Source organism: Rhincodon typus, chromosome 33, assembly GCF_021869965.1.
Source record: "Rhincodon typus isolate 14 chromosome 33, sRhiTyp1.1, whole genome shotgun sequence".
Taxonomy (NCBI): Eukaryota; Metazoa; Chordata; class Chondrichthyes; order Orectolobiformes; family Rhincodontidae; genus Rhincodon; species Rhincodon typus.
Window position 1 is genome coordinate 17204403 of NC_063364.1, and position 16239 is coordinate 17220641.

Below are 16239 nucleotides of genomic sequence, written 5' to 3' on the forward strand. Positions count from 1 at the left end.
CAGACATTATCTTGTCCAACTTGCAATCAGCTGGTTAACTTTGGTCTTGGAAAGAGGGCAACATTAACAGAGCTGCATTGTTACACCTCACTGTTTATTCTTAGCAGCTGGTGAACCTTCTCAAACCATTGCAAACCTTTGCAGGCTTATTAAGTCAGTTCAGAGGACATGGAGTCAACCATGTTTGGTCGGACTGAAGTCACATCCAAGCCACTTCACTCAAGACATTCACTGCTATTTGCGTTCTTAATGACAGTCTGGCAATTCGTTTGCTTCAGTTCACAACTTACTGAATTCAATTTACAACTTACATGATTGAAATTGCTATGTCTGGTTTGTTAAACCAATATCATAATCAAAACCATCCTTAAACTTGCACCCAATGCAACTTTCTAATGAAAGATCACCTTGTGCAATGTGACATGAAACCATTTGCCATTTTATCAAGTTTGCTGATTTCATTCTGTTCGATTAGCCCAGTGGCAGGACCGCAATATCTGCTTGTTAATTTGCTTTGCTTCAGTAACAAAATACCATTTATTTTGTTGATTAAATGAATTGGCAATTGCTCCTCTCTCTGGTTGGGAAATAGGTGGTGCAGTGTCATCAATTTTAGAAACCGATCAAGAGGAGGTGATTTTAAGAGAAATTTACATTGATTTGCCAGGGCAAGAAATTAGGAGGGCAAAGAGAGGCCACAAAATATCTTTGGCAGATGGGGTTAAGGAAAACCCTAAGGCATTTTCTAAGTATGTTAAGAGAGAGAATGGGACCTATTAGAGACCAAAGACTCTGCTTGGAGCCAGAGAACATGTGTTAGGTCTTAAATGAATTTTTCCCATCTGTATTCACAAAGGAGAAAGATATTGTAGCAGTAGATTTCAGTTCAATTGGTAGGTTCTTGAGCATGTTAAGGTTGATAAAGAGGTGATAACAGATGTTTTAAGGGGCAAAAAGGTGTATAAATCTCCAGGCCTGATGAAATGTATCCCAATCAGCTATATGAGGCAAGGGAGGAGATTGTTGGGCCCTGGCGGATAGATTTAGTACTTTGGCCACAGATGAAGTGCCAGATGACTGAAGACTAGCTAATGTGTTTCCTTTGTTCAAGAAGGGTAGCAGGAACAGGCCAGGTAATTACAGGCCAGTTAGTTTGACATCAATGGTAGGGAAATTACTGGGGAAAAAAAATTCCAAGGAACAGGACTAATCAACTCTTGGAAAGGCAGGATTGATCAACGAACATCAACATGGATTTATTGGAGTGAGGTCCTGTCTGATGAATTTAATTGAGTTTTTTGAGAAGATGATTAACTGTATTGATGTGGGTGGTGCTGTTGATGTGGTTTAGGTGGACTTCAGAAAGGCCTTTGCCAAAGTCCCACATTGAAGGCTCGTCCAGAAGGTAAGACCCCATGGGATCCAAGGCAAACTGGATCCAAAATTGGCTTGCAAATAAGAGTCAAAGGGTGATGGTGAAGGGTTGTTCTTGTAATTAGAAGCCTGTACTGTTGCTGTTTGTTACGTACATTGATATCCAAGTCATTAATGTAGAAGGTATGTTTAGTAGTTTTGCAGTTGACATGAAAGTTGGTAATGTTGATAGTGAGGAAGATGGTCTTAGGTTACAGTCTGATTATGATCAGTTGGTAAATGGGGCAGAGCAATGGCAGATGGAATTTAATCCTGATAAGTGTGAGGTGATGTATTTTGAGAGGTCTAATAAGGGAAGGATTTACAAAATGCATAGTATGTCCCAAAGGAATACTGAGGAACAAAGGGAACTTAGTGTACAAGTCCATAGATCCTTGAAGGTGTCAGCCCAGGTAAACAGGATGGTGAAGAGGACATAGGGGGTTCCTCGCCTTTATTAACTGGAGTGTAGAATATAGGAGTAGGGAAGTCTTGATGCAACTTTTATTGAGCATTGGTTAAGCCACACATGGGATACTGTGTGCACTTCTGGTCACCGTACTCGGAAGAATATAGACAGTTGAGAGGGTGCAGAGGACATTCACTAGGATGTTACCTGGAATGGAAAGTCTTAAGCGGAGAGACTGGATAGCTTGAGTTTGTTTTTCCTGGATCAGAGGAGGCTGAGGGGGAGATCTGATCGAGATACACAAAACTGAGAGCCATTGATAGGTTAGATCATGAGAATCTCTGATCCCATGGCAGACGTGCATAAGACCAGAGGGCATACATTTAAGGTGAGGAGTAAGTAGTTTAGAGGGGATCTGAGGAAAAGATTTTTCACCCCATAGGTGATAGATATATAGAACACACTGCCTGAGAGGGTGATGGAGGCAGGTACTCTTGCAACACCTAAGAAGCATCTGGGTGAGCACTTAAATGCCAGGGCATAGGCTATGGACCAAGTGCGGGTAAATGGGATTCATATCGTTTTGATATTTCTGGGCAGGGTACCTGTGGGTGGAGGCAGTGGCGTACTGGCATTCGTGCTACAGCAGCATGTGAGGACTTGAATGTTTTGCAGACTGAGGGATGAACTTTGTGGCTGTTTTTCTGGTGGCAAGGACTCATGGCAGAGTCGGGGGAGTGATCTGTTCATTACCTTTTATTTTGGTTGTTCCTTTTATTTCTGCTTCTGTTTTAATCCTGTCTTTTGTACACTAAGATGGCAGTGGAGAATGATGACTTTGTACACTTTTCGCTGTACTCCTGTATTCTTGTATTTGAGTACCGCGTGACCATAAAATCTAAATCTGAAAGGCTTATTTCTACCTAATGACTCTATGACAATGAACTTTAAATGTTTGTGCCACAGAGCAGTTTAGGCAAAGATAATTCAATCTCTTATTGGAAAAGAAAACCAGCATCTGAAACAGAGCAAGATACAAGACTTTGGGGAGGGTAATTAATTTAGCATTGCTGTACTAAAGACCGAGCACAGATAGAATGGGGCGAATTGCTGCCTGCTGTAGCATCATGTTTGTCTTGCAGTCATGCCTTAATGCGTGACAGCATTATGTAATGAATAGTTTGGCCAACTATATTTTTTATGCCAGATAAGTAACCTAGTTCAGACCACACTGCTCAGTTTATCAGCTATAAATATTACATTCTAACTTACGCAATTTTACTATTTCATAAATTGTAGCATGGTGGCTCAGTGGTTAGCATCCCTGCTTCGCAGCGCCAGGGACCTGGGTTCAATTCCAGCCTTTGGCGACTGCCTATCTGGAGTTTGCACATTCTCCCCGTGTCTGTATGGGTTTCCTTACACAGTCCAAAGATGTGCAGATGATGTGGATTGGCCATGTTAAATTGCCCATAGTGTCAAACGATGCATAGGTTAGGTAGATTAGCTATGGGAAATGCAGGGTTACAGTAGGTGGATGAGTCTGGGTGGAATGCTGTTTGGAGAATCAGTGTGGACTTGTTGGGCCAAATGGCCTGTTTCCACACTGTAGAGATTCTATGATTCTATGATATTGGGATTCTCAACATCAGATTTGTATTACTGTACAATTAACCTCAATTAATTATTCTTCTTTATCTAGAGAACTAGATACACCTCAGGTTAAATTTTTATATAAATAATTTTATTAGCACCATATTTAATTGAATCAACCATCAATCTAGTTGTGACTTGATGTCATTGCTTTTAACATTGACTGATGTTATCACTAAATCTAATGGGAGATGTCCACGTGGTAGTCTTTCACATTTTTAATGCTGAGAGATTGAACATTACAGACACCCAGGCAAGATACTGTAAAGATTGTGTCTTTTTATTTTATTTCATTTTTAATCATGGACTGAATTCAGTGAAAGATTTTTACAAAAAAAACTGTGGAACAAGTTGCTGTATTTTTAAAAAAAAAGCAAGTTACTGAAACTCATTGTAATGTGTTTTACATTGTTGCTTTGCAAGCAGTGGGGCAAGATGTAAATAGGCAGCACAGCACTGAAGCATATATACAAAGTGAAATGTTCTCGACCACAGGTTGATTGTTTTGTGGAATTGTGACCAGTGTGGAAGTCGAAAGTCATCAGCTTGACAGCAGCTATCCGATTCCTGGATAACTGAACAGGGTGTGAACAATGTAACGAGAAGCTTTAGGACCTCTGAAAGGGAAGTAGTGTCCCCTTCTCTCTCCAGTGAAAATACACATAACTAAATGAAGCAAGTTGTTTTCTCCAATCAGTTGCTGTAAGCTGTTGCCATCAGCCAATCAGTCAAGAGTTTTAATAATTTGTGAACCGTTCAGTCTGCCTCCTTTTGAGAAGTGAAAGAACTTGAAGGAAAAGATCCAAGAACTGAACGACTTGGGAAACAAAAGGAGCACCCTAGGAAATCCTGAGGGCCAGTGCGATTGAACTGTTTCTGCAATATTTTCACTTCCCTGCACCCTTAACACCAATGTTTATCTGTCTGTGTCTGTTTCTGTCTGTATGTATGTCTGCGGGAGGTTGGAGATGGGGGGGTGGGGTACTTAGTAACTAGTCGATCTATATGTTGACATTTCATGGAGATAGCAAGAACTGCAGATGCTGGAGTCAAAGGCAATAGTGTGGAGCTGGAGGAATACAGCAGGTCAGGCAGCATCAGAGAAGCAAGAAAGTTGACGTTTGGGGTTTACACCCTTCATCTGGTCTGGGGAGGGGGAAAGGGAGCTTGGGAATGAATAGATGGGGGCTGGGGAAGGTAGGTGGGATGGTGATAGGTGGATGCAGGTAGAGGGTTGTGGAGATAGGTCATGGAAAGGATGGCGTGGATAAGTGAGAAAGAAGGTGGACAGGTTGTGTCAGGTCAAGGAGGCGGGGATGAGAGGAAGATTTGGTCACGGGATGAGGCTGGGGATGGGGAGCTTTTGAATACAGTGAATTCTATGTTGAGGCAATCGGTCTGTAAGCTCCCGTGGCAGAATATAAGGTGTTACTCCTCCAGTTTACGTGTGGCGTCATTGTGCCACTGGAGGGGGCCAAGGATGAGCGTGTCACCAAGGGAATGGGAGGGGTAGTTAAAATGGTTGGCAACTGGAGGATGCTGTTGATTATAGCGTACAGAGTGCAGATGGAGTCTGCGCCTGGTCTCGTTGGTGTAGAGGAGACTACATCGGGCGCAGTGGATACAGTAGACCAGGTTGGAGGACATACAGATGAATCCCTGTTGGATTTGGAAAGATTGTTTGTGGACTTGGGTGGAGATGATGGGGGGAGGTGTAAGGGCAGGTGTAGCACCTCCAGCCCTGGCAACATCCTTTCCCTGCAACCACAGGAAGGTTTGAGCTATAGGGAGAGGTTGAATAGGCTGGGACTACTTTCCCTGGAGCACCAGAGGCTGAGGAGTGACCTTGTACAGTTTTGTAAAATCATGTGGGGCATGGATAAGGTGAATAGCCAACGTCTTTGCCCAGGGTGGAGGAGTCCAGAACTAGAGGGCATAGGTTTAAGATGAGAGGAGCAAGATTTAAGAGGGACCTAAGGGAGTGCTTTTTCACACAGAGGGTGGTGTGTGTATGGAATGAGCTGCCAGAGGAAGTGGTTGAGGCTAGTACAGTTACAGCATTTAAAAGGCACCTGGATGGGTATATGAATAGGGCGGGTTTACAGGGATATGGGCCAAATGGGGCTAGATTAATTTAGGGATATCTGGTCGCTATGAATAAGTTGGACCAAAGGGTCTGTTTCCATGCTGTACGGTCTATGACTGTGTATGCTAGGATGTACTGAGTCAGCATTGTCTCTAATACTTAAAGCAATATTTTCATCCATCTCCACTTGCTTTGCAGCATGGAGTAACTGAAATTGTGATCTCCCCACTGGAGGAAAGCAACTTGTTCCAAGTCATAATTTCTTAACTGAACAGCAGTGTTTAGTGACATAATGGGCACTGAATTATGTTGCAATAAATATGTCTATATTGTCATTTTGACCACAAGCAGCTTTGGTCTCAAAATAGACTTGCACTATGCAGTATATGACTGCTACACTTAACTGGAGTATCTATTGATTTAATCCACTTGAATTACTGTATAATAAAGCAAATAAAATATGTTGAGATTGTAAGATTAAATTACCTCAGTTTTTCTAGAATTTGCTTACTTTTCAAACATCAGTGATGTGAAAGGTAATGCGTACATTTGGAAGTGAAAGGTGGCAATCCTTTCAGCTAACGTCTTCTGAGCCTTTTTTGGTCTAATTTGAGGCGCAATAATTCTATGCTGTGAAGGAGTGACGCTGAAGTAATATATCCACGTCATCATAGAAATTGAACAGATTATGCTTTTATATCCTTGGTGGATGGGTTTCTGATCTTTATTCCTCCCACATTGCCCCACTAAGAACAAATGTGGGCTCAGAATCAATCTGTGAGGAGGGTGTGTAGCAACAGGGGAAGTGTTGCAGGGAGAAAGAATCCTAGCTTATTGTCTTGGAGGGGGATTCAGGTTCAAAAGCCTGTATTAAGCAGGTAGTGATGAGTAAACTTTGCAGCATGGTGATGGATCTCTGGACTTCTAAAATACACGTCTTTGAAAAGTCATAAATTGAGTAAAATGTTGGAAATTTACATTAATTGCAGCTTATTTTACCCTGAATGATCCTGGTTCATTGGCACTTTATTTGCTTAATGGGAATGGAAATTAGATTACATACATTAATAAGTAACCTGGGGTCATTTGATGCTCCAATGTTTCCTTTTTGCAAGCCTGTATCCTAATGTTGCGTTTTCCTTTAACAGCATTAAGTGCATCTTTTAATTAAACTGAGTAACGAATATTCAAGTCTTTTTTTTAAGCTGTACTAATCATTGATCGATGTCATTAACATAGTTCAAAACTAGGGGGCATATTTTTAAAGTGAGGAGAAAGTTTTAAAAGGGACCTGAAGAGCAAATTTTTCCACAAAGAGTAGTTTGTATGTGGAATAAACTGCAGAGGAAGTGGTAGATGCAGGTACAGTTACAACATTTAAAAAACATTTGGACAATACACGAATAGGAAAGGTTTAGAGGGATATGGGCCAAACTCAGGCAAGTGGGACTGGTTTAGTTTGGGAAATTTGGTCGGCATGGATGAGTTGGACCAAAGGGTCTGTTTCTGTTCTGTATGACTCGATGCCTATACAGAATATAAATCAGGTTGAATACCATCCTTTGGACTTCCTACCGTTGACCTTGTAAAGGCTGCTCTTAGTAAGTGAGATGTTCAAGTGTGCATTCTGTAGAATAAATTCCATTTGTTTGTGTGTGTGTGTGTCTAATTTACTTTTGAGTAATGGGTTTCCTCACCATTTTATTCAGGATATTCAGCTCTCAGCAGAGGTAGAACCATTTATACCCCAGAAGAAGGAAACTGATATACTTGTTCCTATGGCTCTCCCTAATGATGGAAATGGTAATGGTGTCGAAGCTCCTCCTATACCTAGCTACTTGATAACTTGTTATCCCTTTGTGCAAGAAAATCAATCCAATAGGTGAGTAGAGGTACACAAATCAGTTGATACCTATGTATAAATTTTATTCAGACCTGTTAATTATATGGTGAAGTTTTAGTTTTTTTTTTAAGCATCACACCTAGTTTGGTTAACTATGGAACATCATTTGGTAAACCTTGTTACAAATCTGGATAACGTTGAAATGAATTGGTTTCAGTAAGAGACTCATGAACACAGGTGTCGTAGATTCATGCAAATACATAATCTATGTATAAAGTCACATTTGGATTGGAAATCATTTTTCTGAACTGATCCCCCTGAAAAGTAAAATAGCACAACAAATTTTGGAAAAGATCTGTCCCAGCCTTTTTTCCTGTTAAGGTAGGGGGGGAAAAAAGGTAAGGGCAATGATGAATATCAGTTAGAAGCTGAGACCGGTTTTCAGATGTAGGACTTTCTAAATCCTCAATCTTTACAGCTGCTAACGTTTCAAAAGCAGGATGGTCCAAGGATTCCAGTGGGATAGTTTGTTGGAACATACCAATGTCTTATGACAGGCTTACTAGTAGACCTTGAAATAACCAATATTAGTTACCGTTTCTTAGTGGTTACAGTAGAGTCAACAATTTTCATCCTGAATTCAAACAAAAATTGACAAGTCTTCTAACACAGCAAAATATCTCCAGACCTCAAAATGATGTGAAAACAGCTGAGTTTTGGATTTGATCAAATGAACAATGTTCTTGAGGCATTCTTTCTCTGCTGGAAAATGGGTCAGTATAAGTTTGTGGGACAGTGATTTGAAACATTTGAGCCCTAAGATCTGGCCTAATGTTGAATTTCCTAGATACGATTAAGTTGCATTTTTAAGGATCTTGAGTAGATTTGTAGCTTGGTTTGTGGATGCTGTGGTTGGTTTGTTCACTGAGCTGGTTCGTTTGTTCGTAGACGTTTCATTACCCTGCTGGGTAACATCAGTGCAGCTTCCGATGTTCTGTTTTTCTGCGTAGTATTTAAAATCTGGGGTCCGTTGGATTTGATTACCTCATTTCCAGCTTTTCTTTGCAGTGGTGTATATTTAGAATCTAGTTCTACGTGTTTATTGATGGTCATCTTGGTGGAGAACCAAGCCTCTAGAAATTCCCGTGCTTGTCTCTGTTTGGCCTGTCCTAGGATCCTGATGTTGTCCCAATTGAACTGGTAGTTCTCCTTACCTGTGTGAATGGATTTGAGTCCGTTCACACGAATATGGAAAACCACCAGTTCGATTGGGACAACAGCAGGATACTAGAACAGGCCAAACAGAGTCAAGCATGGGAATTTCTAGAGGCTTGGTTCTTCACCAAGAAGGCCATCAGTAAACACGTAGAACTAGACCCTATGTATACACCACTGCAAAGAAAAGCCAGAAATGAGAGAACCAATTCCAACAGACCCCAGAGTTTAAATACCAGGTGGAAAACAGAACGGTGCTTCATCGGAGGCTGCACTGATGATGTTACCCAGCAGGGTAATGAAACGTCTGCGAACAAACGAACCAGCTTGGCGAGTGAACCAACCACAAGTTGCATTTTGTTGGAAAAATCAACTTTTAAATGCTGCACGATAGACTCATTACAGACAAAAAATGTCTCAATGTATTTACTGTGTATTATTTTTAAACCTTAGTTATAGCAATGCTCTTGACTTTTGACTTTGTACATGGAAATATGACACCCTTGTGTTTCTACTAAAACTTATTCAAAGGGACCACTTTATTGTAAATAAGTTTTGATGACATTTCTGAGAAATCATTGGGAAAATGTTAACTTCCAACTTTGGGAGAGATGATGGCCTAGTGATATTACCATAGACAATTAATCCAGAAACTTGGCTAATGTTCTGGGGATCCAAGTTTGAATCCCACCATAGCAGATGCTGGAATTTGAATTTTAAAAAAATTCTGGAATTGTCGATTGTTGGAAAAAACCCATCTGGTTTACTGGCTTTCGGGGAAGGAAACCTGCCGTCCTAACCTGGTCTGGAGTAGCAGCGTCCAGAAGCACATGTAGCTGACTCTTAACTACTCTCTGACTTTCTAGGCCATTACAGTTCATTCAAAGGCAGCTAGCCAGCTGGAGATGAGTAATAAATGCTAGCCAGTCAGTGATACCCACATAGCATGAGCAAACAAAACAAAAGCCATTTTGCCATGCAGCAGCCATAAACCAATGCAAAGCGGCAGCAGTGTGTAGCACATACAAGATGCACTGCAGCAACCCAACCACCATCCTTTGACAACACCGTCCAAACGTGCAACCTGCCGCCTAGTAGGACAATTGCAGCAGGTGGGACCACCACCTAAAAATTCCCCCAACCCTCAGAGTATCCTCGATCTGAATTGTATTCCTGCTGCTTCACTTTAACAAAATTAAAATCTTGGACCTCCCTATCTAATAGCACTGTGGATGTACCTGCATATATGGGACTATAGTGGTCCAACAAAGTGACTTACCACCATTACCTTGAAGTATTAGGAATGAGTGACAAATGCTGTGATGGCCACCTCTCATGAAACAATGAAAACAAACCCGAGAAAGAGAGGCTGGTATCAAATTACACTTAGATTCGCGGTCATCAGCCAGTCCGTGTCTCATGCTGGCTGATCTTTAGTGTTCACGAAATAATTATAGTTCAGCACTGTCAAATACCGTCTGACAGTTGGCATGAAAGAAAATGGTGCTGCCCTGGAAGGGAAACAGGTTTTGGATTACTGATCAGATCATCTATCTTGTGGCAGTTCCTGTAGTACAGGTTAGTACATCAACCCTCTTAGTGATGGAAAAACTGCTGAAAATAGCTGTCCAGTCTAACCAGCACACTGTTTAATGTGATTTGATCCTGGAAGAGTAACAACAGCTTATGGCGCAGTTAGAATAGTAAAGAACTGTTGGAGATGAACAAGGGAGTTGATCAAATGTTTATTGGACATTACCAGCGTAAGCCACAACGTGTTCAATACATGCGGTATGTAGGCCTGGCATACGAAATGCGTTAAGCAATTGACTGTAAGGAGTGGAATGCAAACTTACAGCTGAGCTATTTGTCCTGTTTTTGGGCAAGTGAAAAAAAGAGAGCAAGACAGAAGAGAAAACCATTGCCTGAATGAATATCCATTTCTGCTAATGCTAGGAGATATGATTTGATGCCTGGGTATAATAGCCACATGGTTTTTTAAAAAAAAAACTGCTTGCCTAACAACTCGCTGCAGCAATTCAATGGAGATGGAGTAGTATTTGAAAAATATCTGACTAGATGTGTTGTTGTGAATGTGTATGTTTATAAATGTATTTTAATACATTCATACTATTTTCATGCTTTCCTTTGTATTATATTGCAGGCAATTGCCTGTATATAATGGTGATATTCGGTGGCAGCAAGTGAATCCAAATTCTACAGGACCGTACCTTGCTTATCCCATATTGCCAACACCACAGCCTCCTGTTTCTACAGATTATGCTTACTACCAGCTCATGCCAGCACCTTGCGCACCAATGGTGGGTTTTTATTCTCCCTTTCCTGCACCATACACTGCACCTTTCCAGCCAGCCACTGTGGTGAATGCATTGTCTGACTGCAGTGAAAGACCTGTTACTGCCGGACAAGCCTGCCAAGCTACCACTCAGAGAAGCAGAACCAGCAGAGGTCCAGTGCCGAAGGTAAGGATTTCCAGCTATATTTGCTCTTTATGCCTTTTCAAATTTAATTACCCTTTTTCTCCTTGCTCCAATCGAAAATTACTTTTGATTTTGTTCTGAACCTGTGGGAGTGAAAGCATTTCATTTAGTGTGTTAAAGATGATTTGAAGTAGGTAAAATAAACATCTTTAATTATATATAAATACACTTTCCCCCTCTCCATTCTTCTTGCGCAATATAAATTTAGAAGTGTTGAACACTAGCAAAAGGTATTATGATGTGTTCTCTGATACTTTGCCCAAATAACCATGACTTGTGAATAAGATTAGGTAATGATCAACAGACTCTTAAATTCTATGGGATAGTCCGCAAGTGTCCTAACTTTTTTTAGCTCAAATCACTAAATATCGAGAAGAACTGATTTTTTTTTTTGCTTCTTTTTTTGTTTTCACTACTAACCCGAACTGTTGCTGCCAAATCTAATGTTTCTGATAGTTTGACATTATTGATTTAATATGGTTGTAGTGACCTTATAAATAATGGGCTGGAACTTTGACTCAATCCGTGTAACTGTCATATAAATCTGCTGTTCTTTTTTTTAAAAGGGATGAACAGTTATGACCAACTGTGTTCATTTTTAAAAACATCAAAATTATTCCATTTTTTGTGAAACATAGTCTACGACTCATGCCATTTATTCATCTATCTAGAAGCTTGGTTTAGTAAATTGCTTGTAACTAACTTCTTGTGATGGGTTGATATAAAAGCTATGAATGGCAATGCTGTAATGATATGCAAAGATTTTGGAACAGGAGGACATAAAAGATTGTTAGCAAAACTAAGTGTTTTACATGTTAATTGGGAGGCAATGGCCTAGTGGTATTATCGCTTGACTGTTAAATCCAGAGACCCAGATAATATTCTGGGGACCCAGGTTCGAAACCTGCCACAGCAGATGGTTGAATTTGAATTCAATAAATATCTGGAATTAAGAATCTAATGATGACCGTGAATCCACTGTCGATTGTTGGTAAAACCCATCTGGATCACTAATGTCCTTTAGGGAAGGAAACTGCCAAACTTACCTAGTCCAGCTGACGTGACTGCAGACTCGCAGCAACGTGGTTGACTCTGAACTGCCCTCTGGGCAATTAGGGATGGGCAATAAATGCTGCCTTGCCAGTGATGCCCTCATCCCGTGAATGAATAAAGACGACAAAATGCAAGATGTTACCAGCAAATTTTGCAATATGTTAATGTGGCAGACCCTTAACTGACATAGACATAGACATAGAACATAGAACATTACAGCACAGTACAGGCCCTTTGGCCCTCTGTTGCGCCGACCTGTGAAACCAATCTGAAGCCCATCTAACCTACACTATTCCATGATCATCCATATGTTTATCCAATGACCATTTAAATGCCCTTAAAGTTGGCGAGTCTACTACTGTTGCAGGCAGGGCATTCCATGCCCTTACTACTCTTTGAGTAAAGAACCTACCTCTGACATCTGACCTATATCTATCACCCCTCAATTTAAAGCTATGTCTCCTCATACGAGCCATCACCATCCGAGGAAAAAGGCTCTCACTGTCCACCCTATCTAATCCTCTGATCATCTTGTATGTCTCTATTAAGTCACCTCTTAACCTTCTTCTCTCTAACGAAAACAGTCTCAAGTCCCTCAGCCTTTCCTCATAAGACCTTCCCTCCATACCAGGCAACATCCTGGTAAATCTCCTCTGTACCGTTTCCAATGCTTCCACATCCTTCCTATAATGCGGCAACCAGAACTGTACGCAATACTCCAAGTGCAGCCGCACCAGAGTTTTGTACAACTGCAACATGACCTCATGGCTCCGAAACTCAATCCCTCTACCAATAAAACCTAACACACCGTACGCCTTCTTAACAACCCTATCAACCTGGGTGGCAACTTTCAGTGATCTATGCACATGGACACCGAGATCTCTCTGCTCATCCACACTACCAAGAATCTTACCATTAGCTCAGTACTCTGTATTCCTGTTACTCCTTCCAAAGTGAATCACCTCACACTTTTCCGCATTAAACTCCATTTGCCACCTCTCAGCCCAGCTCTGCAGCTTATCTATGTCCCTCTGTAACCTGCAATATCCTTCTGCACTATCCACAACTCCACCAACTTTGGTGTCATCCACAAATTTACTAACCCATCCTTCTATGCCCTCATCCAGGTCATTTATAAAAATGACAAACAGCAGTGGCCCCAAAACAGATCCTTGCGGTACACCACTAGTAACTGAACTCCAGGATGAGCATTTCCCATCAACCACCACCCTCTGTCGTCTTACAGTTAGCTAATTTCTGATCCAAACCGCTAAATCACCCTCAATCCCATGCCTCCGTATTTTCTGCAATAGCCTACCGTGGGAAACCTTATCAAACGCTTTACTGAAATCCATATACACCACATCAACAGCTTTATCCTCATCCACCTGTTTGGTCACCTTCTCAAAGGACTCAATAAGGTTTGTGAGGCACGACCTACCCTTCACAAAACCGTGTTGACTATCCCTAATCAAATTATTCCTTTCTAGATGATTATAAATCCTATCTCTTATAATCCTTTCCAACACTTTACCCACAACCGAAGTAAGGCTCACTGGTCTATAATTACCAGGGTTATCTCTACTCCCCTTCTTGAACAAGGGGACAACATTTGCTATCCTCCAGTCTTCTGGCACTATTCCTGTAGATAATGATGACATAATGGTCAAAGCCAAAGGCTCTGCAATCTCTTCTCTAGCTTCCCAGAGCATTCTAGGATAAATCCCATCCAGCCCAGGGGACTTATCTATTTTCACGCTTTCCAGAATTGCTAACACCTCCTCCTTATGAACCTCAATCCTGTCTAGTCTAATAGCCTGTATCTCAGTATTCTCCTCGACAACATTGTCTTTTTTCTGTGTGAATACTGACGAAAAAAATATTCATTTAGCGCCTCTCCTATCTCTTCGGACTCCACGCACAACTTCGCCCTACTGTCTGACCCGAATCTTACTCTAGTCATTCTTTTATTCCTGACATACCTATAGAAAGCTTTAGGGTTTTCCTTGATCCTACCTGCTAAAGACTTCTCATGTCCCCTCCTGGCTCTTGTTAGCTCTCTCTTTAGGTCCTTCCTGGCTAACTTGTAACTCTCAAGCGCCCTAACTGAGCCTTCACGCCTCATCTCTACACAAGCCTCCTTCCTCTTGACAAGAGATTCAACTTCTTTAGTAAACCACGGTTCCCTCGCTCAACCACGTCCTCCCTGCCTGACAGGTACATACTTATCAAGGACACACAGTAGCTGTTCCTTGAACAAGCTCCACATTTCAATTGTGCCCAGCCCCTGCAGTTTCCTTCTCCATCCTATGCATTCTAAATCTTGCCTAATCGCCTCATAATTGCCTTTCCCCCAGCTATAACTCTTGCCCTGTGGTATATACCCATCGCTAAAGTAAACGTAACCGAATTGTGGTCACTATCACCAAAGTGCTCACCTACCTCCAAATCTAACACCTGGCCTGGTTCATTACCCAGTACCAAATCCAATGTGGCCTCGCCTCTTGTTGGCCTATCTACATACTGTGTCAGGAAACCCTCCTGCGCACATTGGACAAAAACTGACCCATCTAAAGTACTCAAACTATAGCGTTTCCGGTCAATATTTGGAAAGTTGAAGTCCCCCATAACAACTACCCTGTTATTTTCGCTCCTATCCAGAATCATCTTTGCAATCCTTTCCTCTACATCTCTGGAACTTTTCAGAGGCCTATAGAAGACTCCCAACAGGGTGACCTCTCCTTTCCTGTTTCTAACCTCAGCCCATACTACCTCAGTAGACGAGTCCTCATCAAACGTCCTTTCTGCCACCGTAATACTGTCCTTGACTAACAATGCCACACTTCCCCCTCTTTTACCACCTTCCCTGATCTTACTGAAACATCTAAAACCCGGAACCTGCAACAACCATTCCTGTCCTCTATCCATGTCTCCGAAATGGCCACAACATTGAAGTCCCAGGTACCAACCCATGCTGCAAGTTCACCCACCTTATTCCGGATGCTCCTGGCATTGAAGTAGACACACTTCAAACCACCTTCCTGCCTGCCGGTACACTCCTGCGACCTTGAAACCTTATTCATGACCTCGCTACTCTCAACCTCCTGTACACTGGAGCTACAATTCAGGTTCCCATCCCCCTGCTGAAGTAGTTTAAACCCTCCCGAAGAGCATTAGCAAATTTCCCCCCCAGGATATTGGTACCCCTCTGGTTCAGGTGTAGACCATCCCGTTTGTAGAGGTCCCACCTACCCCAGAATGAGTCCCAATTATCCAGGTATCTGAATCCCTCCCTCCTGCACCATCCCTGTAGCCACGTGTTCAACTGCTCTCTCTCCCTATTCCTCGCCTCGCTAGCACGTGGGACGGTAACAAACCAGAGATAACAACTGTTTGTTCTAGCTCTAAGCTTCCACCCTAGCTCCTTGAATTTCTGCCATACATCCCCATCCCTTTTCCAACCTATGTCGTTGGTGCTTATGTGGACCACGACTTGGGGCTGCTCCCTCTCCCCCTTAAGGATCCTGAAAACACGATCCAAGGCATCACGGACCCTGGCACCTGGGAGGCAACACACCAACCACGAGTCTCTCTCGTTCCCACAGAATCTCCTATCTGTCCCCCTAACTATGGAGTCCCCAATGACTAATGCTCTCCTCCTCTCCCCGCTTCCCTTCTGAGCAACAGGGACAGACTCTGTGCCGGAGACCTGTACCCCATGACTTATACCTGGTAAGTTGTCCCCCCCCATCAGTATCCAAAACAGTATACTTGTTACTGAGAGGAACGTCCACAGGGGATCCCTGCACTGTCTGCCTGTTCCCTTTCTGTCCCCTGACTGTAACCCATCTACCTTTTTCCTGTACCTGAGGTGTGACTACCTCCCTGTAACTCCTCTCAATTACCTCCTCAGCCTCCCGAATGATCCGAAGTTCATCCAGCTCCAGCTCCATTTCCCTAACACGGTTTCCCAGGAGCTGGAGTTGGGTGCACTTCCCGCAGCTGAAGTCAGTGGGGACACTAGTGGTGACCCTTACCTCCCACATTCTACAGGAGGAGCATGCAA

At 42.2% G+C, this 16239-nt stretch overlaps 1 protein-coding gene across 1 annotated transcript in view; it reads left to right on the top strand.

The window, feature by feature from the left end:
• Nucleotides 1-16239, top strand: part of secisbp2l (SECIS binding protein 2-like) — a 74876-nt gene that overhangs the window by 25573 nt on the left and 33064 nt on the right. Inside the window, exons 2-3 of the mRNA XM_048615729.1 lie at nt 7271-7443; nt 10784-11102. Coding sequence (XP_048471686.1) covers nt 7271-7443; nt 10784-11102 — 492 coding nt within the window. The remainder of the gene's footprint in view (nt 1-7270; nt 7444-10783; nt 11103-16239) is intronic.